General features: G+C 54.4%; 1 protein-coding gene across 4 annotated transcripts in view; it reads right to left on the bottom strand.

The window, feature by feature from the left end:
• SYK (spleen associated tyrosine kinase) overlaps positions 1–27,395 on the bottom strand; it is a 67,605-nt gene that overhangs the window by 7,211 nt on the left and 32,999 nt on the right. For 3 of the 4 annotated variants that reach the window (XR_009346686.1, XM_059143574.1, XM_059143575.1), the window contains 8 exons: positions 20,402–20,540; positions 18,399–18,480; positions 18,009–18,058; positions 16,537–16,605; positions 9,024–9,111; positions 8,392–8,569; positions 5,813–6,022; positions 4,733–4,922 (listed from right to left, as the gene is read on the bottom strand). Coding sequence is in view for 3 of the 4 variants with exons in the window: in XM_059143574.1 (XP_058999557.1) it covers positions 4,733–4,922; positions 5,813–6,022; positions 8,392–8,569; positions 9,024–9,111; positions 16,537–16,605; positions 18,009–18,058; positions 18,399–18,480; positions 20,402–20,540 (1,006 nt within the window). In the remaining variant the exon portion in view is untranslated. The remainder of the gene's footprint in view (positions 1–4,732; positions 4,923–5,812; positions 6,023–8,391; positions 8,570–9,023; positions 9,112–16,536; positions 16,606–18,008; positions 18,059–18,398; positions 18,481–20,401; positions 20,541–27,395) is intronic. The other variant, XM_059143576.1, reaches the window with a different exon arrangement.

Genomic DNA, 27,395 nt, shown 5'->3' with positions numbered 1-27,395 from the left:
CTCTCCTTAACCCCATGCTGTGGGCATCACTGCTATAAATATGCGGGTGCAGGTGCCCCTTTGAATCACTATTTTTGTGTCCTTTGGATAAACACTCAGTAGTGCAACATGCTGGGTCGTAGAGTAGCTCCATCTCTAACTTTCTGAGGAACCTCCATGCCGTAGGAAGGTATGAGTGGACGTCCTTCCCTTGTTCCTGATCTTAGACCAAGAGCTTTTGATCTTTCTCCATTGAGTCCGGTCGGAGAAGTGGGCTTGTCCTCATGGCTCTGCGGGTTGAGGCCTATTCCTTCTATACCCACTTTGTTGAAAGTACTCATCACGAAAGGATGCCGAAATTTGTCAAATGCTTTTCCTGCATCCATTGAGATGACCATATGACTGTTACCGCTCATCCAATCAATGCAGCGCACCGCGTTAATCGCTTTGTGGATCTTGAACCATCGTTGCATGCCGGGGTAAATCCCACTTGATCGTGGTGTATGATCCTTGTAATGAGTTGTTGAATTCAGTTTGCTAGTATTTTTATTTTAAGATTTTTTGATTTATTTGACAGAGAGAGAGCATGAGAGAGCATGAGCAGGGGCAGATGGAGAGGGAGAAGCAGGCCTCTCGCAGAGCAGGGAGCCCAAGGTGGGGCTCAATCCCAGGACCCTGGGATCATGACCTGAGCTGAAGGCGGATGATTAATGACTGAGCCACCCAGGCACCTCTCGTTTGCTAGAATTTTATCGAGAATTTCTGCATGTATGTTCATCAGGGATTTGGGCCTATAGTTTTATTTTGTGATACTATCTTTATCTGGCCTTGGGATCAGAGTAATGCTGGCTTTATAAAATGTGTTGGAGCATATTTCTTCTTCTTCCATTTTTTGGAAGAGCCTGAGAAGGACTGGTGTTAATTCTCCTGTAAATGGTAGAATCACCTGCAAGTTCCGTTAAGGTGCATTTGGCCTAAAGTTTAGTTCAAGTCCAATGTTTCTTTATCCATTTTCTGTCTGGTCGACTTATCCGTCCTGAAAACCCTTAGTACCATTGTATAATGGTTAGTTCTCCCTTCAGATGTGTTGGTACCTGTTTACTCAGTTATATTCAGAAAGTTCCCCAATGTTGGGTACATATATATTTAGAATTGTTAAATCCTCTTAATGAATCGACTCCATCATTAATACAATGATGTTCTTTGTTTCTTATTGCAGATTTTGACCTAAAGTCTGTTTCATCTGACTAAATATAGCTACATCTGCTACTATTTGGTTTCCATTTTCAAAGGAATATCTTTATCCCTTCGTCTTAAAGTATGTGTGTTCTTAAAGCTAAAGTGAGTCTCTTGCAGGCAGCATGTAGTTTGGGTCATTTTTAAAAAAAAATTTTTCTGCCACCCTGTATTTCTGGTTGAAGAATTTAATCCATTTGCAATTAATTATTGATAGGTAAAAACTTACAAATGCCCTCTTATTGTATTCTGGCTGCTTTATAGTTCCTTTCTTCTTTTATTCCTCTCTTGCTGTCTTCCTTTGTGATTTGATGGTTTTCCAAAACAGTTTGCCTAGAATCTCTTCCATCCTGAGTGTATTTCCTGTAGGCTTTTGCTTTCTGATTACCCTGAGGCTTACATAAAACATCTAGTAAATATAAGTTTGTTTTAAGGTGATAACTTCACTTTGTATACAAAAATTCTACCCTTTCATTTCTTCCCAACATATTTTATGGTTTTGATGTCACAATTCATATCTTTTTACACTATTATCCGCTACAAGTTATTGTAGCTATGGGGATCTTTAATACCCCGTCCTTTAATCTTTCTACTAGTTAAGCGATCAACACAACACTGTGTTGTGGGACTGGGATATTTTGGATCTGACCGTAGACTTACTTCCACCAGTGTGCCGCATATTTTCATGTTACTAAATTGTATCCTTCCATTTCAGCCTGAAGAACTTTCAGCTTTCTTCTAAGTGAGGTCTAGCGGTGATGGACTCCCTCCACTTCTGTTTATCTAGAAACGTCTGTATTTTATTCACTTCTAGAGGACAACTTTGATGCATGAAAGTAACCTTTGCCAGATCTTTCTTTTCAGCAGGTGGAATACATCCTCCCGCCCCCTCCTGGCCTGTACGGTTTCTGCATAATCTTTGCAGAAGATCCATCTGAACTTAATTTGTTTGGAGACCAATGAGCTTCATGAACCTGGATGTCCAGATCTCTCCCCAGATTTGGGAATTCTCAGTCATTATTTCTTAAAAGTAAGGTTTTGCCTCTCTCTCCCTCTCTCCTCCCCTTGGGAATCCAATCATGTGGGACTTTTTTCTCTTAATGGCGTCCCATAGGTCGTGGAGGCTTTCCCCATCTCATTTTCTGTGTGCACCTCTGACGGGATCATATCAAATGACCTGTCCTTGGGTTCACTGATGCTTCCTTGTGCTTGGTCTAGTCTGCAACCGAAACTCTCCATGGTCTTCTTCAGTTCGATGGTCGTATTTTCTAGCTCCAAAATTTCTTTTGATTTTTTATGTTCTTCATCTCTTTGTTGAACTTCTCTTTTTGTTCTTGTATCATTTTCCTGATTTTTAAAAAAATTGTTTATCTGTGTTCTGTGCAGCTCTCTGCTCATTTTAAGAAGACGCTTTTGAATTTCTTGTCAGTTCATGCATCTCCATTTCTTTGGGGTCAGTTACTGGCAGTTTACTGCGATGCTCTCAAGTTTCCCTGATCCTTCATGATCCTTGAGTTGGCCGTCCGTGTGCGCTCCCACAGCTGCACAGGCTCATTCCAAGCACAGGCACAGTGGGGAGGGCAGCGAGGGGAGGCGGGCTGGCAGCGTGCAGGGGTGCAGAGGCAGGCGAGAGCAACGAGGGTGAGCCTGGGGGTGCAGGTCAGCTGTGGGTGTCTGGGCTGGTGTTCTGCGTAGCTGCTGTCCTGGGTTCTAGGAAGTGGGGGTGGGGAGCAGGGAGGGACTCAGGCCTCTGCTCTCTGTGAGCGTGGAATCATCTGTGGTGAAAACCTATAAAATGCAGTTGGCAAAGAGTCTGCAAAGACCGTGCTTTTGGTGGTTTGCACAGCACTGAACACCTCGGGTTCTCTGTGGGGCAGTCCACGGGGGTCCATAGCAGGATGTTCGGTGACAGAAGCTGGGGGCGTCCACAGCAGCCACAGGTCCTCAGTGGCGAAGGCTGCCAGGGGGCCTCTGCACAGGAGGTCACTGGGAACCATGGTGGCTCCCGCCGAGGGGCCGACAGTGGCAGCCCCAGCATTCCTCCTGGTTCTTAGCTGTCTCTAGGTGTCCAAGCTTTGCTGATCTCTTGGGGGTCCCATGCAGTGGATCCTTCGTGCCGTGTCCCATAGCAGGAGGTGGGTGTGACTCTAGCCAGCTCGTGGGTCCTGGCCTTAGGAGCCCGGCAGCCTCTCTTCCTGCCTCCTGAGTCACCTGCCCTCAGGACCCATCTGCTGTGAGCAAGCCACGGCCACACGGAGAGGCCATGTACAGGGGAACCAGGCTGCCTGGGTACGCCCCAGTGGAGGTCCCGGACCCCAGCCCACAGGAGACCAGGCTCTAGCCGTGCAAGTGAGCAGAGTGGGAGCCGATCCTCCCGCCCGCTGGGGACCGCCCCTGAGGCACCGTGAGCAGCAGAGACGCGCCAACCCCCACGCCCCACCCGCAGCGCAGAACTGCGGGTCAATTAACACTTGGTATTGTGTTAACGCACTAAGTTTGGGGACGATTTGTTAAGCCAACTTCCCCGCATCCTCCTCGAGTCCTGGTCTCAGTCTCGATTTTCTTCTCTCTTTAATCATCACAACAAAATGTATGTTCCAAAGTGCCTCCGATGGAAGGCCTGCTTTTCTCTGGCGTGTGCGTGGGGCTCTCCCTCTGGGCGGCTGCTTCCTCCGAGTCACTTTCCATCCGTGTCCGTAAAGGGCTCACTCGGTGCTTTTTGAACGGTGGCTCTTCTCTGAAGGGGCTCTGCTCTGGCACCGGCTTCTGCGGGGCAGTTCCGCTCCTGCTGCCTGTCCTTTGTGCCGACCCCTCGCTGACCAAGACGCGCTGTGCCCATCTGCCACCCGCAGGGCGGCCGTGCCAGAGAGAAGCGAGTGGGTGGGTGGGGGACCAGGCGCTCCAGGGTGTGGAGCTCAGGGCAACCCCGAGGCCCCCACCGTGCCACCCACAAGTGCGAACTCGGACGCGCTGTCTGTTTCCGAGAACGCTGAACACCGCCCGGCACCCGGAGCGTTGGAGATCTGGTTTTGGCCGCTCTTTCGCTATCTGGGTTCCATTTTCATGCGTTTTCCAGTTGATCAGCCTAGACTGTACATCCACAGTGTGGCTGAGTTCACATGAGGCTTTCTTGTGTGTTTCCCTTCCTCGAGCTGCTATCAGTTCATCTGGGGGGTCGGGGACGGGCTCTGAGAAATTCTACAAGAATCAACCTGTCCAACACGTTTTCTGAAGTAAGCTAAGGAGGCAAGTCTATGCTGTTTTGTTTTTTAATGAGTTATCAATTAATACCTTGATTCCTTTTGGTTCTCAGGAATATAGTTTGGAAGTTACTATTTGGAATAAAGTCAAATTGTGATATATAAATATTTCCATTTTTTAAAACAATACAATCAAAGCTTAACAAGAACATTTCTTAAATAGGGAAGTTGCTTCCTGAAACCCTGAAACATAATCAAATAAAGGACACAAACACTTGCATTTCAGATTCTCACCATACGGGTGAAGTCATTCCTACCTTATAGTAGTTTTCGTCAGCGCGGAGTGCTTTGGAAAGCCCGAAATCACTGATCTTGGCGTAATGTTGCGTCACCAGCAACACGTTTCTTGCTGCCAGATCCCTGTGCACGAAGTTGCACTCCTCCAAGTACTTCATCCCCATAGAAACCTGGTGAACCAGTTCTATGATGTTCTTGTCCTTGACGTGCCTGAAAGTCACACACGGGTCATTAGTGACGGCGGACCACAGTGCACCGGGGACCGGCCAGCCGGGCTCTCAGGCAGGCAGAGATCCCCTCATGTCCGACTCTTCGTAAGAGCAGCAGGTGGCGGCAGACACCCTTGTTCACTTACAGCCACTCCCCACCGAGCCCCGTGAGCCTGGTGTTGCACAACCAGGACGTTCAAGGTGCGCTGCGACTGGGGTGGACAGGCCAGGTTTGCCTGGAATTCTCGTTCCCACACTGGACAGGGAACAAAACCAAATCTGACTGTTTGTCACCTGCAAAGTGGGGTAATGGCACCTTCCTCCTGTGCTGATCAGAGATACAATCAAAGCAGAGCACACGTGTAACGTATCGTACGGGACAATGTACCCAGAGGCTCCGGTTATGACTTATTCCATGGGAGTCCCTCTGCCTCAGCAGTGGCTTCAGACGGACACAGTGTCAGTCCCCCACCCGCGGCCGCAGCCCGTCAGCAGCAACAGTTTTCAGCGTTACTCGTGGGGACACAGAGCTCGGTCAGACGTGTAAGACGTCAATCACTGGTACCTTCTCTTAAAATGTTTGTTTTAATATTTCTCTGCCTCGGTAGGGCGTGCTCTGCCGAGTGAGCAGAGACGGACGGCCGAGGTATTGTAAGGCTGATTCTACAGCTGGGCCGTACAGCGTGGGAAAGCAGAAGGGGAACCAAACCGTTCGGCCGGAGTCCTGAGCACCGGAGGAGCTGCAGGAGCATCCGACGCAAAGACTACAGCTCTCTTCCCTCCTCCCCCAAGGGCCCCGAGCGTGGGGCCAGCAGAGCCCTGAGGCGATGACGTACACTGGGCGGGCGGGCCCTGCCCGGCACAGCGTCAGCTGCCGGGACCTCGAGGTACCTGTTCTGCTGTAAGTATTTGTTGAGCGGACCGAGCTCGGCCATCTCCATGACCAGCATCCAGGACTCGGCCTCACATATCCCGATCATGCGCACGATGTACGGGTTATCCAACTGCTGCATGACGTTCGCTTCTGCTAACAGCTCGTCTTTAAGGGCGGGATCGTTAGCCTCGTTCTTGAGAATCTTCACAGCCACCGTCTTCACGACTCTGCGGAAGAAACCAGATCGCATAAGAAACTCGGAGCGGCTGTGTTCTATGGACTCACCTTCCGGGAAGCACAACTGCTGCGCCAGAAACCGTGTAATCGCGATGTCCGCAGCCGTGTTCTCCCATGTTGTAGACAGGGCAGCCCCGCGTTAGCTACAGATCATGAGGAGCTGCTGGAAGACGCCCGGCCAAGCAGAGCCTGAACAGTACAAGACACGCAAATAATTTTCAAATAAACCTCAGAAACCGCAACACGCACGGATTCCTGCAACCTCTGCGGGTCCATCTCCGACATCTGTAATGTGGGTGAGTAGAATGTTCCTTTGATACATGTCAAAGCGAATCTCTGGAGGCAGAACTAAAAAGGCTACACTGTTAAAGCTCGTGGTTTACAAAACACCTTTTAAAATGGAGCATTGATAATTTTAAGCAAGCTTCAACAAGTTTGCAAAAAAAAAAAAAAACCCGATTTTCACTTGCTCATAAAAGCATCCCATAGATCCTGTCTGACCTGAAAGTTTTCGGATAGCGCGGGATGTAAACAAATGGACGACGTTCACTCTGCATGATCTGAAAAAGGGCATTTCTCTGGCATGGGACCCCCTCCCCATAGGAAGTACTTCTTTGCTGAACTCCGAAAGTGGAGAATAAAAGCAGAACCGTCCAATAAGACGGTGAAATAAGAGAACGGTGGAGTAAATCCAACATCCGTTCACAAAAACCCAGACCACGTTGGTGTAGAGTTTACCAAGTGTTTCCGCGCAGACTGCAAGCTGTCGGTCCTGCACGAGTGCCCCCGGAGCCTTCCTGCACCTCCTGCTGTCCTGGAATGCTTCCCTGTGCTTCTCTCGTCAGGCCTCGTGGTGCCTTTCCACGGCTCCGTCTACCGTCCCCCCGGAACTGCTCGGTGCACGGTGCGAGGTAGGGGCCGAGACGAACAAGAGAATCCTCGCGATCCTTCACAGTAGTGAAGGACGAAAAAACACCCGCCGCCTCTTCCAGAGAAGAGAAGCGGTGGGAACCCTCCCACGTTACTCTGAGGCCAGCAGTAACCCCGATGCCAAAACCGGACAAAGAAACTTCCGAGAAAATCATTTACGGGTATCGCTCGTGAACATAAATGCAAATATTCTAAGAGAAGTATAAGTAAATTCAGTTCGGTGATTTATGAAAAAGGATGAATTCTGATTCATGAGCAAGAGGGGTTTATCCCAGGAAGTCGTGGTAGCTTTTAACATCTAAGAGTCAGTGGCCTTCACCACATAAACGCAAGAAAGGAGAAAAAACATAAGGTCATCTTAGCAGAAGAAAACGAGAACTCAGTAAATAGTAATCAGAACATCTCTCCTCTCCCCAAACCCTCCCGCTGACATTACATATCAGTAGTTATGTCTCCTTTAATATATGTACTTAATTAAGTGAGGAATTTAAGTGTCATGAACGAGTTGAAGAAATTCCTGCTTTAATACAGAGTAATTTATATTCACTTCACAACCGACTGTGACGTGCCTGCATGGATTTTCAAACGAGCCCATCAGTCGGTCACACGCATCCAGAGACACGGGATGGCAAGCGCGGGTTTCTGTGCAGGTTCTTCCTATGTTCTTGACACTTGAGTCCCGTAAATTCACCCACTCAGGACAAAACATCTATAAAATGTCGTAACTCAAAATGACACCAAACAACTAAACCCAACTCTACTCGTATCAGTAATGTACTCATTCAAACACACACACTCAGAGACAGGGTCTGTTTCGAAGGACTATACTGACTCTGCTGACCCTTGTACTGGACACTCTTCGGGACCCCTTCTACAGAGCAAGTGAGGGGCAGAAATTTCAGTGACATGGGAATTGTAGTTATTGTACAGTATGGATTATTATCTGAAATTATAGGAAAAAGCAGATAAATAGTTACACTGATGATGTCTGTAATCAGGAATTTTCTGGGCGAAAGAAATGATTTGAAAAATAAAATACTTAAAAATGCTGTGTTGTTGTCACAGCTGAGTAATTTAACTGAACAGTACCTGCGTGTATGTATGCTTAAAAAGGCCCCAAAGTAAGACACTACTGTTGGTTACGGGTGGTTCTCGTTTTACGACGTTTCGCGGATTCCTACGTTCTAATGCACACCTCCCACGAGCGGACTATATCGCCAGCATCTGCAGAGTTAACGTACACAAGGAATGCCTTCGCCGTAGCCGCACCGGGGAGGGAGAACCACACACCGTTCACGAAGAAGGATCCGGCCCTGCTGGGTTAGACTCTGTGTTTGGGGCCGAATGCCCGGGATGCGTGTTGTGTGGCAGTTTCTAGAACGTCAGCTGGGGGGAGGGCGAGCCGTGCGGAGGCGTCGCCGTGACTTACTTTTTCATTTGGTAGTAGCCCTTCTTCACGGTCCCGAAGTTGCCGGAGCCCAGCTCACTGTCCTCCAGGGTCAGCAGCTTGCGGTCCAGGTAGACCTCCTTGGGCCGGATCTCCTCAGGGTCCGCGTAGGGGCTCTCGTACACCTCGGTGTCCATGGGCATGGCTTCTCTCTGGGCATCTGCGGTGCAGTCAAGCAACAGGAGACCCGGGGCTGGGTCCCTGCTGAAAATCCCAGCATCACTTGCTCCTGCCCCCCACGGTCACACCTCGCCTTTTCCAGACCTTGGTCTCCCCTGACGGCTGTGACGCCGCTGAGCACTCAGGGTACAGTGTCTCCCGGTGTGTTGGGGGTTAGCAAACACGCCCCTGTCCCCAGGGGACTCACCCCCGGTCTTGCATGGGTGTGTCCAGAAAGGGGCCTTCCGTGCCAGAGGTGAAGATGGAGGCCGCAAAGACCACGTCAGGCCCAAGGGCACCGTGGCACACACAGGGGACCTCTGCCACCTGTCCCCGAGAGCAGCGGCACCCACCAGGCACCTTCTAGGCCTCCGTGTGGGGCTGAGTTAGCGAGCCCGCTCCGGGCGGTGCTGCTGTGCGGCAAATGGCCCAGGATGGAAGCGCGCGTGTCTCACCTCTGTCCGTGGCCCAGGGTCCCCGGTCTGGCTCGTAAGGATTGAAGGTCACGGAGCTCTCGGGCCGGCTCCCGGCGGACGAGGAGGCCTGAAGCACACAGAGGACAGCGGGTCACTTGCCTTCCCAGACACACTGCCGGGCTGATCTGCACAATGACTTTTGTTTTCAGACAATCACATTACGACGGACGCGGGAAGACAAAGGAAAGCGTCAGGAGAGACAAAAAAGCCCCCGTGGCTTCTCTCATGCTTCAGGCGACTGCTTGGACCCTGTGGGGGCTAGACGGAGCTCGGGCCCCTGTGGTTCGAGGGGCTACCGGGTCTCAGAGAGGCCCCGGACACAGACCCGTTCAAACCCAATTTCTGCCTACACACGACCCCCCGACTTCTCCCTCCGTCAACCCTCTCTGCTCAGTTTAATGTCATATGAAGTTATGCAAGAAAAACACGGAGTGCCCACTGGCTGCTGCCCCATCCTGACTCCAGAACGTCTGTGTGGTCCTGGTTTCCGCCTGAACTTAACCTTCCCTGTAGATCTAGCTCCGTGGATGGGGTGCCCGAGGGCGGCGACCTTCCTGATGACTGATCTGATTCACACCCATTTGCACGATGAGCTGACGGAGTGGGGGACGGATGTCCTCCTCACGTCCCTACAACCTACAACCTTGCCCTTCTGGAAGTCTCTGTCTCGAGTCTTCCCGCCTACCTTCGCCCCCTCCTCTTAAAACGAGGGTGTGGCTACACTTGGTTTGTGAAAAAGAATCACAATCAAACCTTTGGTGTGTTTGTTAGTTCATATAGTTGACCGGAAGGGTCAGCCGGCTGTTTCCCATAGCAGGGCCCAAGCACTGGCCAGGAAGCCACGAGATACCGCCAGGGTTTGGACGAATGTGAAGACGCAGAGACATCAAGCTTCGCCGCACACATGACCTAACTCACGGCACACACGGGGTCCCCGTCTGCCTGCCTGACGTCCCCGGCTCTGGTACCAGAAGGACAATGATAGGTCACACGGCACCACGGCCACCACCATCTCCACACAGCACCACGGCCGCCACCATCTCCAGAACCTGGCCCTCCGTCTTCACCTGACTGCGGAGCGCCACCGAGCTGCTGCTCCCGGCGTGACAACCCCGGGGTTGGGGCCACTGATGTCCGCTCTCCTGGTGCGCTCGCTCCGCGCTCTCCGCCTCTCCCGGCTCACCTTCCCTCTTCCTCCCCCGCGCCATCCGAGGGGCCGGACGCACCAGGAGCAAAAACCGCGTCAGGCCCGGGGCCCAGTGGCGCCCTCCCTGCGTCTGAACTTCGCCTGGCCCACCGCCGGACCGCGATGAAATCGTGCCAAAGAGACCGGCGAGTGACTGAATGAATGATCGTGAATGAACGAATGGAGATCGTGTCTCAGCACCGGCAGCTCTCTCCAGCCTTACGCTAACGGAGGGAAACAGGTGTGGGTAATCCCAGGGACGACCCGGTGGCGACCCGCCTCTGTTAAGAACCGGCCTGAGATTGCAGGTGACGGGGCGTCCTGTGGGCCCACTTGTCTAGGCCACAACCACCCTGTCTCGACAGAACTGTCCTCGGAGAGACGGGGGACCCCAGGCCTCCCATTAGCCCTGGGCTCAGCTGCAGTCGAACTCCAGAGTGGAAACAGTATTCAATAAAAAAATAAAAAATAAAAAGAAGCCTGTGGGGAGATTCTAAAGCAGAGGGACAAGTGTACAAATGGACAAGGGCACATATACAGTCATGTCACTGTCTCTGATCTTCCCTGTAGGCAGGAAACTCCGAGATCCAAAGACATGACTTCAGGACGCCAGGGCCGGCTGTCCCAGACAAGGAGACACCAGGACGCCTCCTCCTGACCCCGAGATCTGCCTCTCCACGGGCCGGCGCTCCGTCCTGAGCTAACGCTCTTCGGAACAGCACAACGTCACAGACCAGGCCGGAGTGCACGGAGCTGCCACCGCGAGCCTAATGCAGAGGGACAAGCGCACAAATGCAAGACAAGGATGCCAGGGCATCAGGAGTGAGGGAGAGCTGGTGGTCCTGGACACACCGAGCCCACGCCCACCCGGGTGGGCAGAAGGTCACGCAGGCCCCGGGGCATTGCTAGCCTTCCCAGCCTGGCCGAGCCCCGCGAGTCCCTCAGTCACTGCATCCGCCCCCTGCCCGGGCCCTGGATCACCTCCCTGGGACAGAGGTCGGCACGGCCCTGGAGGGAATGTTCTTCCGAAGAAATGTGACATTTTCTGTCATGTTGGTTGTTGGGGCATGTGAGGAGATGATGAAGGTCGAGTCACAACACAGCCCCATCTTTCCTGCGGCGCCCGATGGGTATGCCGCGGAGCAGGTCACCCAACACCCTCTGGGATCGAGTGCTCGGCCAGAAAGAATTCGGACTTTGCAGAGAACAATGCTAAATTACAAACGTACAGATTCGCGTTAGAACTTGGAGGAAAACACACTGCTGGCCCCTTCTCTCATCGGCCGTGATTCTTTCCGCGTTACATCTGGTGATTCTTCTCTGCCCTGATCAAGACCATCACCTGGGTCCCGCCTAGAGCACGAGGTGTCCCGGCCAGCCCGCCGGCCACCACTAGGTGGCACTCGCTACCTGCGTGTTCGCCCTCCGAGGACCTCGGTGTGCCCCTCAAGTGTTAGGAAAGGAGGTTAGACACGGGTCGCTCCCCAGTAATAACAACTAGGCCAGATTAGGCCTTAAATTACCATCCCTGACCTCTTACCGGCCAGGCTTAGCTGCAGACCGACCTGTGTTGGCCCGCGATCCTCTGGGGGCAGAAGCGCACGCGGTGCACGTGCACTGCTCTCCCGCTGACCTGGGAGCATCACGCCGTGTCCTAACGTCCATTCCTAGACCTTCACGTTTAGGCTTCCGGACAGGCCTCTCCCGATCAGGCACGGCATTAGGAAAGAGGACCACAGACATGTCCCAGCCGCTTCGGAATGCGGGCTTCTGTGGCGGGCACAGCTCCGGTCTCTGTGGGAGCAGCCGTGGTCCCAAGGGGGATCAAGACCCCAGAGCCCAGGGCAGCCCCTCCCCGGCCGTGTGACCACATCTGCTTCGGGTGCCTGCAAACCAACCCCTGACCTCCCCCATCCATCCTCCCGACCGCAGGAGCGGAGGGCTGCGGGGTGGCCCCTGATAACCCCAGGGCAACACGTCTTCTCCAGGGTCTGTCCCCGCACCTCACCGTGACCTCCTGCCGGGGGGACTTCACAGCCGTTTCCCTGTTTGGCTCTTCTAGCTCAACCCTAGTGAACTGCGTATTCTAACAGAGCCTTCCAGGGGTCCAGTCACCAGGGCAGGTGCTGGAATAAAGCATGAGCAAAGGGTCTGAACGCACGTCCACCTCGGAGCCACAGGTGACGGCTAGGTCGTGTGTGGGGAGCTGGAGGCCGGCCCGTGAGGACGCTGTTGTCACAGTCAGCCCGTTCACAAAGCACGGGCTTCTGTGCCTAAAGCACCAGGCAAATACTTTGGCTCTAGGTGCGGGAAGGACTTCACTCGTTTAAGGACGTCCAGCCTTTCTGGCGGGGAGGGGAGAGGGTCAATCATACTGACACTCGCCGGTTAGCTTCATCTTTAGATTTGCAATGGCCAAGTGTCTCTAATATCGAAGGAAACTATAAAACAGACCCGTCCCTTGAGTTTTGATTATGGAGGACAAAGAGAAGGATGAATCATATCTACATTTGTACTTACTTAATTTCATTTGCATTTTTTAGGACGAAAGTATTCCCAGTCTCTACGGAAAAAAATTAAATTAGACTGTTCTTAAGTTTTTATTATGGAATCTCTAATATCTAATTAACAGTCCTCTTCAAGTCAAAGCATACTTTTCAGTAACTACCCACATGCCTGAATTAATTCAAGTTCTGACATGTCCTTTTGGGGCCAGAATTATTAAAAAGAAAAACACAACTGTGTATACTGATCAAATTAACAAACTCAAGAAAGTCATGTGTACCTTATCTAAACAGATGGGATATCTGACATAATTCCTGTAAGTCCTTCCCCGTGACTGCCTAATTAATAGAAAATTCTTCCTCCATTTGCGAAAACATAAATACCAGCTCTTCTAGAAATATTTCTGATGAGCAATTAAAATACATTTAATTCATAACTTAAACCACCCAATCCTTCTTTATTGATATTTTTGGCATCTATGAAAATTCAATGCCTATTTCCAAGTTGTTATAAATTTAAATAGGCAAGAGCTTTTTTTTTTTTTTTTTGCCAGAAAAGTATTTTCACAGTCTTTATCAGATTCATTACTTTATAATATTTAATTCTTTTTTAAAAAATTGATTAAATTGGAGAGGTATGAATTTACCCAGGCACACGGGGTTTACGGTGGAACGGGAGTCTCCCTGACCCCCCTATTTTGTGCTCCCACAGTAACTACTTCCACGGCTGTGTTTCTGTATTTCTTCCAGAATATTTTACGTTCTATCAGCACATATCCCTTGTTTGTCATTTACACTGGATTTTGGAAGTAATTCTAGACCTCAGCTGCCTCTCACCCTATGGCTTTGGTTGTAACTGGTTTATTTCCCAAAGCCAGACTTCTAGTTTGTTTCCAGACTGTGTCAGTTACACTGTGCTGGAATAGACACTTTCATGGACACATAGTTACACCTAGAGGGAAGGATAATACATACCTAGAAACAAAATTGCAAGTAAGAAGCCCTATGTGGTTTTATTTTGGATGGATGTTGTGAACTTGCCTTCTTTGAAGGCCTCATATCTCACACTTCTCCAGTTGTGTGGGAGGGCTTACTCACCCACTGCACATCCTGTCCGTTTTTACATGGGTCCATTTCACAGGTGAACTTAACAGAGCACCCAGTTTTCACTTGCATTTCTCTTTTTATGAAACAGAACAGCTTTTTCTACGTTTATGTTTTCCTAAGTAGGTACTCTATCTGCTTTACTACAAACTACCTCCTGACATCCTTTGCCATGTGCCTACTAGTTCAAACTTTTACTGACTTACAGAATTTCTTTATATATTAAAGATCTTAACCTTGCCAGTGTATCATCATGACCCATATGGATTCCCAGTTTATTGTTTCCTTTGATGACACGTCTTTATTTTCAGGTAGTCTTACTGATATTTTGGTGGTCTGATATTTCGATAGTGTAAGATACAGACACATGCTCTCCCTTGGGCTTCTTTTCTGGGTATTTCCTTAGTTGCTGCAAGTGAAACAAGCTGGCTCCAGCCTACTTAGCTGTGAGTCTCGCCTTCTCACCAGGCTGGGTTCCTGACTTTTTGACGGGTCCGCATGACTAGTCTGAGCTCCAGTCCTCCGTGATCTGATCAAAGTGTCATTTGGCTTCTGCTGTGGAGGGATTCTGTAGATATAACTGCAATCCCTAATTAGCTGACTTAAATTCATGAGATTACACTGGGGGGTCCTGGCTTAATCAGTCGAGAACCCTCTTTCCTGATGGTCTGCCCTGCAGATACGGGATTTGCCTTGTCAGCCCCTCTCACTGTGTAAGGCCAGTCCTTGTGCTACACCTGTACGTGTGTGTGCAGGTACATGCACGCAGAGGTGTGTGTGTTTCTAAACATGTACATGTGACTGACATATGTGTACTTAGATAAGTCTGTGTGTGTGTGTTTTACATACAAATCTCTCAGTGGTCACACTTCCTCAAAGGATCCCGGAATGCTGCACTGAGAGCCACAGAACTAAGCCACACACGGCATGTGGTCCGTGCACAGTGAGACCGTCCATCTCTGGGCCCGCACATGGGTGGGAGGCTGTGTGTTGGCACGTCATAAAGGGAATAGCAACTGAACGGTCAGTGGCAATCAGTGGCGTGGCCCACATCCACAGGGCTTCCTCCACGGCTGCCATGCAGGCCCTGGGCGTGGGAAGGCCACGGGAGCCGGCAAGTAAGGGTTCCTGGCACTGTGGAGGCCACATGTCCCACACTGAGCTGTTCCCTAAAGGGCTGTCCATGCTGCGTTTGGCCAAACGCCCTTGTGTCCCATGTTTGACCACCAAAACACAGCCGCGCAGTCGCTAGCTGGAGCTCAGTCCATGATTACGGCCTCAAAAAGAGGCCTCTGGATTGGAAAGCTCCCTGAATCAGAAGATGCTTTGTATCCCTGTGGCTATTTCCTGCTGGGCTACGGGCCCGTGCGATGCTGTCCCAGTGGTCCCTGCGGAGCCCTCTCCCAAGAGAAGGGACGCATGCCCACAGGGGTTCCCAGGCCACATGGGTCGGAAAGGGGGCAGCGGGACAGACTGTTCTGCATTGGTGGCCGCTGACCTTTTCCACGCCACAGCCTCAGTCACCTGCTGGGTCTAGTGGTTTCTGGCCAACCCCAAGCAGTGGGACAAAGAGGCACCAGACACAGAGAATGTGTCCCCTTAACAACCTGGTCACCGTCTCCTCACACGCCCACCCTGGTATGGGCAGCCCTGACTGTAGCTCCCACAAAACAATGCCACATCCTAGCTGAGGCTCCGTGGGCTGGTCCACAGCGCCTGGCCATGTGGCGTTCAGACAGACAGCCACTCCGTTCCGTTTATCAGAGAACTCGTTCCCCGACCATCCCACGAAACTCTCTTCTCTGATCTATCGTCAGCAGGACTGGGAGCACCTGGGGTCTGACTGCCCACCTGGAAAATTCTCCCTAAACAAAACCTCAGATTTTATGCTTTTTTATTTCCATTGTTTCTAGAAAGTCCTTTCAGCAACTTGCTTCACGAGTCTATACCCACCTGTACGGTTGAAAGGTTTGAAAAAAAAAATTGGTAAGAAAGTGAAAAGAATTATTAACAAAAGAATCAACTTTCTACCACCAATGAAAAAATACAAACAAAAATAAGGAAACAAAAAAAAGTCATGCACCCATTCATATATGGAGATGATTCATTATAAATAAAAATCATTAAAAAACAAAACAAAACAAAAAAAAACTTTGCTTTTACCCTTGCAATTCAATCACGCAACCAAACCCCAAAATACACCCCAGGTTGAACTGAACTGCCTCATGAAGAAACAGGAACTTCTAACTCTTGAATTCCAGACTTTTTCTACGTGTTCTACAGCCTCGATGCAGGGGCCGTGGCCCTGGGAAGCCACGCCATAAACAGCCCGAGACGCTCCCTGTCCGGCCCCCACAAGCCCCCGGCCCCCCTTCTTCCATCAGCACATACTTGACACAATCGACCACTGTGCTCCGCAGCTCGCGATTTCGGCAACAGATCCCTCGGCTTGCTCGGAGCAGGTTCTGGACACGAGGCTCCCCCTCCCGGGCCGACCGCAGGACGTTCAAGCGCACACGGAGCGGGGAGGGCACGCTCGCAGGGGCGCCCGGGGCGGCAGGGCTGCGACCCACACACGGCAGGCGGGAGAGCACAGCAGCGGGACGGGGGGCGCAGCACACACGGAGGGCAGCGGGGAGGGAGCGCGCGGCTCCGTCCCGCCACGTTGGGGGGTAGCAAGCAGGGGACACGTCAGCACCTTTCTGTGGCCAGGCTTGGGGAAGGAGTACGATTTGATTCTGGAAATTATTCCTCCCGCCGACCACGTCTAGAAACCATAACGGCAAAGAGGGGAGAGTCAATGTTTCAGAAACCAAACACACGACATGATGTTCTGTCCGGCTTTGTGTCCACACCACCAGCCCCCGCCGTGCCCCGCAGGGGTGCTGCCAGCCACACCTGGTCATGGGGGAGGTAAGAGGGAAAGCCTGCACCCTGAGCGGAAGGATCTGGAAAAATACTTTGGTTCGTATTTCCCATGGAAAGCTCTAGAACCAGGGCTGTCCCATTCAGCAGCCCCGTCTCCTATAGATACTACATCTCAAATGAGACAGATCATTCTAAAGAAACCAGAAGTAAGTGCCCAATTGTGTTATACATCCGCGGGGGCTGGTCCCGTGGTTGGTGGGAATTCCCTGATTTGGACACGTGGGGCAGGCGCATTTTTCCTGTCTGCGTCGGCACGCAGTCAGTAAAAGATTTTTCAAGATATTCAACTTCTTGAAGCTACTGGGGGTGACGCACAGCTCTACGCAGGGGCTCCATTTGAGGTGCTGGTGCTGAAGTTGTCTGGTATTTTAGCAACTTCCATCCCTCCCTGCCAATCTGGGGACAGGGGCTGCCCCCAAGAGCCTCCCTGCTTCTATGTGGGTGCGGCCCGGGGGCGGTCAACCATGCTTACTGTGGGCAGGAGAGACGTTCTGCTTTCTGCTGGTGGTTTTTTAAGGATTAACAGGCAAAAGGGGGATGTGATGCACACAGCTCGTGGGAGGGGGTTTTTATGCTTTAGAGACGGCATTAAAGGACACTGAAGGTCCACACCGAGCTCCCCGGAAAGGAGCAGGACCTGATTCCTCCTCTGGGTATAAACCTGTGTGTCGGCTTGGAAGAGTCGGGAGGGACCGGAAGGCGGGATTCTCCCCGCAGGTGCGTGTGCTGGGCAAGCCCACGTGGAGATGCGGGGACCAGCCACACTCACCTCCTACGGATGCAGACGGAGAGGTGCGTTCTGGCCTTTCTAGAGGCTTCTCTCCGCTGATGCTGCTGAACACCCCGTCCCCACCCAAGCCTCCATTAAGCTACTGCCAAACCAGCTCTCAGGAAAGGTGGAGGCCTCTCCTAACGATGATCTCACCAAAAGAGCCGGGCGGACAAGCTCAGTGAGACATCTTGGGCGGCAGACCGTGTGCACGGTCTCCTGCATCCTGCCCCTCATTTCCCAAAGGCGCCAGGAGGCATATTTCCGATTTAATACAGGCGTCCCGGTCTAACCTACGAAGAAATGAACCTGGCCAGCCCAGAGCTAGAAGTCGGCCAAGTCCAGCTGACGTCCCCAGCCCTAGGCTATCAAGGGTGGCAGGAACAGTCACGGCTGATCCCGTGGGCTGACCCACGCCTCTCCTGGCGCTAGCATCCGGCTGCTCCCCCGCGGGCCCCGCTCTCGTCACTTACGGCAGGATGGGCTCCCGGGAGGGGCGCGCGGGCTCCGAAGTTGATGCTTCCTGGGTGGAAAGAGCGTGGACAGTTACGGCTACGACCCCCACACCCAGCGGCTCCCACCTCCCCCTGGGGGGAGGGCGCTCGGCCTGACCATCAGCCAGCCTGGCCCCGAGGCAGTGTCTCCTGCTTCACTGGGCGTCCTCACCCACGAAGTAGGACCAACCCGCTTTCTCCAGTGAAAGCTACCGGCTATGTGCGATTCGCTGGAGTGACCCGAGCTCATCTGTTATCAACCAGGAAGAAGCAGCCCACTCCCCACCGTGACGGGGGACAGGCCGACCGTGAAGCCAGCCCGGTCGCTGTCGAGATCGTAGGGACTGAGGCTCCCGGGCAGGGACCCACCTGTCTGCCCGCCGATCTTCTGGCACGGAACTGTGAGAACTCTCAGCAGTCCATCGGGTTTGTAAGAGTAATGCTCCACCAGCTGGAAGAGAGGAGGACAGAGCCATAAACACCAGACGCAGGAGATGGGGGATCCTTCCTGGAACAGCTGACGCCCCCTGCATCCCTGGAGGACAGCGCCTGGAGGACAGCCCTGGACAACGGAATGTGCTTCCTCGGGAGGTCGTCCTGGTCCGTCCTCACGCCTCCCCCTCAGAACATTCCCAGCCTGGACAGGAGCCCGCCCACCACCGTCCCTCTGGACTGCGGCACCCCCATCCACACCCCCCGTCCCTTCCGTTTTTGGTACCAAGTTCCATTTATTTGTTTGTTTTTCTTACACTTAAGTAATGTTATAAAAACAAATTCAGCATGTCAATACTTATTCCTTCATATAGTCATTCAACAAACAGCCTGGGCCCCAAGACAGGACTGAAGGCAAAGTAAGGTGAACAAGACACATTTCCTACCCCCGAGGCACTTCCTCTCTTGAAGGAGGGGCAGGTCAAGGAATCCCAATCTGCTATTACTATCAATTTCTGCTCTGTGAGGGCTGTGGGCAACGGCTTTGGAGGGACCAAATCACTGACCCCAAGACTTCTGGGGAGAAGACAGCAGAGCTGGGACATGGGGAGGGGGGAGGGGGCCTGCGGACAGAATGCAGCCGTCCTTGGCTAATGGCTCCCGGAAACTGTGACTCACGGCGTCCAACTGGCCCATTAGAAAATTAATGAACAGCAAGTAGACCCTGAGATCAAGGTCATGTGCTCTACGTACTGAGCTGGCAGGCGCCCTTGAATGAATCTATTTTATCTTTCCTGCAGCGCCGTCTTCTTTACGGTGTCTTTTACTGTGTGAGATCGACCGGCTGACCAGACGCTGCTGTGGGACGAGCCCTACCACGCTTGATGCAGGAGCTGCACCTGGTCTGGTGAACGCAAGAGCTGCTCTCGGGCTGGGGGACCGGGGTCGCTAAGGCAGGGACGTTGGGGGACCGGGGTCCCTAAGGCAGGGAGGCATCCCGCCCAGCTCTCCAGTGTCACTCCAATATCTGCTGCTTCCTGACAACGTGCTGGACGAGGGTGCCCGCAGGTGGGGATACCTGTCAGGGTTCTCTCTCGGGCAGGGGTGAGCAAACTTATTCTAGAATGGGCCGGAAGGCAGTATTTCAGGCTTGCACATCCTTTGCTTTTTTTTTTTTTTTTTTTTTCTTCTTTAAAGGACTCTTCGAGTCTTTGAAGTGGGGGAAAAAAAAACCCACTTCTTGAAGAATTGCACAAAAACAGGCAGGGGCCAGGCTGGGCTCGGGGTTCACGGACTCCCCCGGAACAGGCAATCCACTAAGCGCAGCGATGGGGAACGGGAAACCGGCCCCGCTGGGCCCAGCTGTTTAAAGGGGCTTGGCTGAGAGGGTGCGAACACACAGCCCCGGCACGGCCACGTGGGGCTGTGAGGCACGTGAAGGTGCGTGGCGTGTGCCCACCTCGGTCCACGAGGGAGTCTGACGGCATTTGTTTCCTGCCTATGTGCCCCCGGATTAGGTGCCACTTGGGGGGTTTCCTGACAGTGGGGTCAAGAATAAACCCTTCTCAGACCAGAGCTGGAAACATCCTGAGCACGGGCAGCGGGTGCCGACCCGCTTTCTACGCCGCCTTAATTTCGCGGGGATTCCTTCCGCGGTGGCCGAGGCACCGGCCCCTTGGTGCTCAGTGTGGACGGCAGACAGAAGTGCTCCCCGTGCCCCTGCAGGGCTGTCTGTGCACCTGCCAGTGCCGCTGTCCCCAGACACTGGGGTGCGGACAGTTGAGCGGCCCTGGACCTTCCGGAGCCTCGGCCCGTCCCGCCTTGTCCGTGTCCCCGCCTGGGGCTGGCTTCAGGGCACCTGAGGGCTGAGAGGGCCCTGCTGGGGCGGGCATCGGGCAGGGACCTGGGTGGGCTTTCTCCGCCCCGCGGACGGCCCCTACCTGCCAGAGCGTGTCGAACTTCTTCCCGTCGGGGATGGACAGCTTGCCCGTCTTGTCTTTGTCAATCCGGTAGTGAAGCACTTTCCCCTCATGCAGCACGCACAGGGCGTATGACCCGTTGTCGTTCCTGTCCCTGATCCTGCGAGAGGACACCACGCATCATGCTCGCACCCCGCGGGCAGCAGCGGCCTTCCTGACCTGGGCTCTGAGGCTCAGCCCCTGCGTCCCGACAGGCCCAACTGGCAGCTCGGTGACCCTGGCAGCTCCTAACGAGGAAATGCTGTGTGGCGGGTGGGCCACAGCCACGGCCCGGGGGTACCCCTGGGTGGACAGCGGGGGAGCCCGGGCTCAGCTCACCCAGAGAGGCTGCACGGTCAGGCCACCAGCACAGGGACCCACAGCACAGGGACAGTCTGCACTCACCTCTCTTCCCCGAGGTCACAATCCAGCCACTACGGCTCCACCGGCTGCCAGAGTGTGGTGTGGGGCATTTGGTAAGCACTCTACTCAGGAAATGCCAGACCACAGGTGGACCACGGACTGCAGCCCTGCTCCCCAGGGCCCGACTGCATCCGCTCACACTCTCCCGTTGCCTGGAGGACAGGGCTGCCCTGGGCCGTGCCGACCCCCAGGCTCTGCTTTCGTGCCCCTGTGGGCTCTCCACCCCTGCCCTGTGAACAGGACTCCAGAGACCAATAGCGAGCCGAGGAGTGGGCCTGTGGGATTTTGGGGGGGCAGATCCAGGCGGTGGGGACTGCAAAGCAAGACCTGGCCACAAGCCCCTCCCCCAGTGCAGCTCCTTAGATCTCCCCCAACTCTCCCCTGCAGCAACTCAATCCGTCGGAATCAGGAGCTCGGGGAGCCAGTGAGGCAGGAGGCTTCCCGAAAGCCTTTCTGGCCCTGAGGAAACAGAGACGCCCAGATGTTGAGCATGGGCCCCGATGCACCACATTTTGGAGAGCATTCAGAAGTGCCAAGCTACACTGAATTTCCATGTTTGGGGGATTTCTGATGAGTCCTCCGTGTGGCAAGAGGTCACACCCCCGAGATGTGTCCGTGCTGCCCCTGCCTGTGGATTCGTCTCCAAAGGCCGCCTGACATTGAGGGCTGAGCTGGGTCCTGTGGGACTGGAACTGTTTTAAGAATAAATTTCCCGGGGCGCCTCAGAGGCTCTGTGGGTGAAGCCTCTGCCTTCGGCTCAGGTCACGATCTCGGGGTCCTGGGATCGAGTCCTGCATTGGGTTCTCTGCTCAGCGGGGAGCCTCCTTCTCCCTCTGCCTGCTGCTCCCCCTGCTTGTGTGCGTGTGCGTGCTCTCTCTCTGACAAATAAGTAAGTAAAATCTTCAAAAATAAGAATAAAGTTCTTGTGGGGTCACGCTTGGATGGGTCCCTTGTCCAGACCCCTGCTCTGGCAGCTGTTGCTGGTGGATCGACATGCCCAGACCCTCAGGGTCCTTGGCATGATCACTTCTGAAACCGTCCGCACCTTGCAAACAGCTCCCTCCTCCCCACCCAGGCCACCAGCACCCCAGGCGTGAACCTGTCTTCACAGTCCAACCACCCATTGAGGCCTGCTGCTTGCCATCAAATAAAAAACCACCACCCAGAAAAGGTAAAACCTATTTTCAGAGAGGAGGGGAACTCGGCCTACTGGATAGGAAGCTGTCTTATAATGCAGGACGTGGGGCTACTTGTATTTCGTTTATCTCATAAGCATCAATACTGCCCACAAGGTGCAGTTAGGAGATATGAGAACTACACAAAACGGAGACTGAGCATTGAGAATTTGGACGGCGAGACAATGCTATCCGGGGGCTGTTCCAAGGGTCACTCTCCATGATTGACAGCCTTCCCCTCTTTGACCTCATGGTCCTGGAAACAAGGAAAAGGCATCCAAATTGAGGTTTTCTGAATTCCTGTCTAACCCCCCCCCCCACTCTACCTTGTGTTAGCCCCCATGGACCTTTTCTCGTTAAAACAGACCGAGGACTGCAGGTGGCCCCGCGAGCTCCTGCCACGAGCTCTTCAGAAAGCTGAGAAAGAGCCAAGTATGACCGCAGTGCAAACAGCCTCCGCACCAGCAAGAATCCAAAAGGCCGCTAGTGCTCTCGGGCGGCAGGGCGACGGGTCCCTCTGCGCTGCGCCGAGAGTGTGAGTCGGACCATTTCGGGAGACCGTCTGGAATTCTCTGGGGAGAGCACACCACTTTGATCCTGGTGAGGCAGAAATCCACACTCTGCCTGCATCTGTCTCTGCGTCTGTGGTAAGACACATGCGCCTACGCCCTCCGCGCCCAGAAAGGGGCGTGTTTACCAGCAGCTTTATCTGTGACTGCAGGAAACCCGCACAGAGTGGCCACGCTCACGCCTGTGGATCATAGATGCTGGGACACGGGTGTGACAGCACAGCACAGAACCAGGACGCACAGACAGTCGCGACACAGAACCAGGACTCACAGACAGCCGCGACACAGAACCAGGACGCACACACAGCCGCGACAGAACACAGTTCCACGATTTCATGTGCGCAGGGTCCTGAGCAGGCTAAAGCAAAGGGTTTGTTTAGAGAGGAGCACCGAGGTCCTAGGTGATAAAACCAAAACAGAAGAAAAACACCCAAAGCGTCCGCCGGACAGGAGCACCCAGGAAGTGGTGTCCTGGGGTGTGAGTGGGCGGGCGTCCTGCGGGGGGGCTTGCTGTCTCCACCCCGCGGCTGCGGCCTCCCTCGCACGTGTCAGATTTCACGACAAGGGCGGGATAAGGAGAATCTGGTGCAAGGCGGAAAGACAGTGTGTCTGGCTTCTGGACAAGGGACGTCCGCGAAAGCGCACGCCTCCGTCGGCTCTCCCCTGTCCCCGGGGCTCAGGTACCGGAGGGGAGCCCCTCTCTCCTGGGGCTCCAGCCGGGCAGCTGGCAGGAAACGAGGGGAGAGAAGAGAAAGCCACAGGCCCAGCCTCTGTGGGTGGCGAAGACCAAAGCCCTGGTGACATGAACGGCCAGCCGCGGGGACGGGTCTGCTGGCTTCAGGTGGCTCCCGGGGAGAGGGGCTGTTCTTAATGCAGCGCACTAGGAATACAGCTCTGGAAGCCGAGGTGACCTCCTCCTGGCCCCCTCCTGCCCCTCCGAGTGCTCCCTGGGCCCCGGCACGCCACCACACAGACCCCAGCAAGGGGAAGAGGCAGTCTTTTTCCTGCCTCCAGGCTCAGCCAGCCTCGGGAACGCTCACAGAAGCCCTCCCGGAGTTCTTCTCCGTGAGGCTCTTGGATGGCGCAAGCTCACAGCGCGGTGTGGTTTGCTATCACGGAGGATGAGATTTCTGTGCTTTGGACCACGGCTGCGCCTCGATGCTGCAAGGCACAGCGGCTCTGCAGGGTCAGTGGGCAGCCACCGGCCACCGCGAGTGGAGGTCTTGGACTCATGGCCTTGCACCACACAGATGCCGAAGCCCTTGGCCTGTGAGGTGAGGGAGCGTCCGTCCTGCCATGCCCAGCCTGCAGGACCTGAACCCTGGTCTACACTCCTCCCGGGCCTCCTAGGTCAGAGCTACTGTGCACGGGTGAGGCCCAGGCCCTGGTGGGGCAGGGAGACCCGGGTTGTAGAGGCGCTCTCACGTCCCCCCACCTCCTCCCCGGTCCTGGGACACTGGGCGAGGTGTGCTGCAGACAGGACACAGGAGCAGGGCCCAGGCCCGCCACCCCGCCCTTCTCACGGTCCCGGGTGTGGTTTCCGCGGCGCCACAGAGCCTGGCTGGCCAGAGCGGAATGAGGGCTGGGGGGGCAAGGGACAGTCACCGCGGCTGGGTGGGCTGGACGGATAGAACCGAGGGCTCCCACGGGCCTGCCCTTCCCGTCCAGGGTGGACATTGCCCTGCATGGGGCCTTGGGCCAGTCCTCGGCCAACCGTCTGTAGGATGGCTTCTGGGGAGCAGAGCTGCAGGGCCGGGAGGGAACGTATGTAGGGTCCCTACAGATCCATGAAAGAGAAAAGGAAACCCCTCCTGGGCCCCACTGCAAAGCGTGATCAGCACAGAACACGGGTCCCCACCCGAGGCCTTGGTCTCTGCTCTGGTTCACGAAGTGGAGCTGGGCTACATGTGCCCTCGTCTGGCCTCACGGGGGCCTCAGGCAGGTCACTGAGCTCATACTGACATCAGTCCACAAGCACCTCAAACTCTCACTTCAGACAGGCTGTGCCTCAGCCTGACCCGGGCCCCCAGAACCACACACGTCCGATAACGTGGCATCCTCTGACCAGCGACGGCGCCGGTGGCCTTCATCGCGGCACGAAGGGCTCCGGCCAGCCACACGTCATCTCACACGCCAGTGAGCACCGGGAAGGGCTTTTCTAAACCCACACTTTGCTTTTGGAATTTAAGTATATTTTAAAAAGGGAGTTGACGCTGGAGCAGGGGGAAAGCGAGTGGAAAATAAGAACCAAGAAATAGTGTCCGTCCGGTCTCACGAGAGACACCTGATCTCCACGGGAGAACACGGCTCTCCCGCTCCGACGCCCCCACGCCGGCAAGGACTCGGAAAACATGCGTGCGCCACTGCTGCCGAGTGCGGAGCCCAGAGGGAGGACCAGGTTTTCTTTTCTCCGTACGTAGGAAGTCATATCACCACGTCACTGTCCGTGGAAGAGGTGGTCAAGCGTCACAGTTGAAAAATAGAGAAAATAAAAGGTCCTGTTGGGAAGGCTCGGGCAGTTAGCTCAAAGATCACGCCACTGCTTTCTGAATGTTGTATGCTTGTTACCTTATTTCCCAGCTTTAAAAAAGTATATGTTGCAATTCTTTTCTTATCCTAAAAATATACTTTGCACATAACTTTGTGTTATTTTAAAAAAAAGGGTCTCCAAGCTGTGTGTTTTGGAGCCCACCAATCCTGGGTCCTTCCTCGGGAGGGGGATACGTAACTTTTGGAAAATAAGTTGTTTACCTTTTCTAAGAAATTCACTTTTCAGCTCCACGTGACCTAGTTTCTCAAGGTTGCACACCGTGTCACTGTGGGGGTCTTTGGGGAGTCAAGCGGCTGCCCCCCAGCAGAGCCCAGGTCCCTGGGGTCACCAGGAAGGCAGAGCTCGGACCCCCACCTGCAGGACCGTGGCTGGGGGTGTCCGGGCGAGTCCCTGTCCTCACGTGTGGCTGGCCAGACCCCAGACCTGCACAGGTGTCTTAGTCAAAATACCAGCTTCAATGCTGACATCGCTTCCTCACGGCGGTGGAGGCCAGAAGTCCCAGATCAAGGTGCGGTGGATTCCAAGTCCGGTGAGAGCCCGATTCCCGGGCGGTCGGTGCCCTCATCTGGCTGTGTGCTCACAGGGCCAGGCCCGGTGCCAGCTCACACGGACGCCTCCAGCCTCCTGCTCCCACTAACCCATCACGTCGCCCTCACGACCTCCTCCGACCCCGCCCACCCTCAGAGGCCCACCTCAGAGGGTTTACCGTAGGAATTTGGGGAGGACATGAACATCCAGCCCGTGACAGCAGGTGGGGAGTAATCGTCTCTAGGGACACCGCAGACGACACGCCGAGGGTCTGTCGACCCACACCGTCCATCTCCGCGGTAAAGACCCTTCACGCCTGCACGCTTCATTCTTCCAGCATAGTATGAAGACCCTGATACCTGCCTCTTCCAGCTCACCGCCGTGTGGTCCTGGCAGGCTGTGTGGACGGGAGACAGACGGGGGATAGCGGACACTTCCCAAGGACATGCTCTGGCGCCATGCCCGGCGTGGGGAGCTGCGGGTGGGCATGCCCTGCTCTGGTCTAAGCCCGGACCCCTCAGGACCCTGGGTCCAGGCTCTCATCTCCTAGTTCCCTGAACATTGTGAGCAAGCTCCCTTGTGCCTGAGTCCCCCTTAGAAAGTCCCCCTTAGAACGAGCCATAAGGTCCCTTTTGGCCCAAGGCTTCTGCCTCCACACGTGGACTTCACACCCCAATCCACGAGTGGGCCGGAGTTGGCCAGCATCCCCCGACGCAACCCTGGTGGCTGGGGGTTTCTTGATTTACGTCCTGCATCTTGAGCCGTACGGGTGAAGATTCACAGCCTCACGCGGGTCTCGCACATTTCGAGATAGGCCGACCTTCCTTCCATGTCCTCTGCGGTGGCAGGGGCGTGTGCTCGCCCCAGAGAGGGGCCTTGCCACACTGAACCGTAAATGCAAATCAGAGGTTCCGGAATGAACGCGCACAACGTCCCCATTCGGTCCTCCACGTTGTTCTCTGCACGGAAACAGCCAAGCCTCCCGCGCTGCCCAACGGTGTCCCCTGGGCTCCAGGACCCCAAACCAGCTTGCACACGGAGTCCCCGTTCACGATTCGGTTCGCCTTGTGATTTTCCAATGTCGCCGCCGTGGAGAGAAAGCGCTACGCGTTCCGTAGAAGCTGAACTTCGGGTATGAACGTGGACCCTCTCCCGGGTGGGCGATGTGTGTCATGCGGCCCCCGCCACGATGCCGGGCAGGGCGGCCGCAGCCCCCAGGCAGCCACGCCGTCGGGGGCAGAAAACGGACCGTTTCGTCGCTTCCCACGCAGTGTTTCATGACTCACGTGAGAGAGTCAACACTTGACTCTCAGACGGGCTTCGCGGCGATGATTTAGCCTGACCGTACGCCCAAGTGAGGGGCTCTGAGTGCATTCGTGGGGCTGGGCTCAGTCATGCTGTCTGTCCCAGAGTGCTGGGGCATGAGCGTCTGTCCCGGGGTGCAGGGGCATGACATGCATCTTTGACTTGTGATATTTCCCACCTACTTGGGTTTGTCGGAACGTAACCCCATCGCATGTCAAGGAAGATCTGTATTAAGCATCTGCGGGGCACTGGACATGATGCTGGCATGCGACACGCATCGGATTATCTCAAACCGAGTCCACGAAGCCCAGAATTCGGAACCACAAAGATGAGGCTCTTTTCCGGATCTGAGAGCCTCCTTGGTTCTTATCATTCTGACGGGTGCTCTGGGGGGCCTGGGGAGGGCAGGCTGGCCTTGACGGGTC

Source organism: Mustela lutreola, chromosome 12 (assembly GCF_030435805.1).
Source record: "Mustela lutreola isolate mMusLut2 chromosome 12, mMusLut2.pri, whole genome shotgun sequence".
NCBI classification, from domain to species: Eukaryota; Metazoa; Chordata; class Mammalia; order Carnivora; family Mustelidae; genus Mustela; species Mustela lutreola.
The sequence above is the reverse complement of the archived record's forward strand: the minus strand, read 5'-3'. Positions and strand labels throughout refer to the sequence as shown.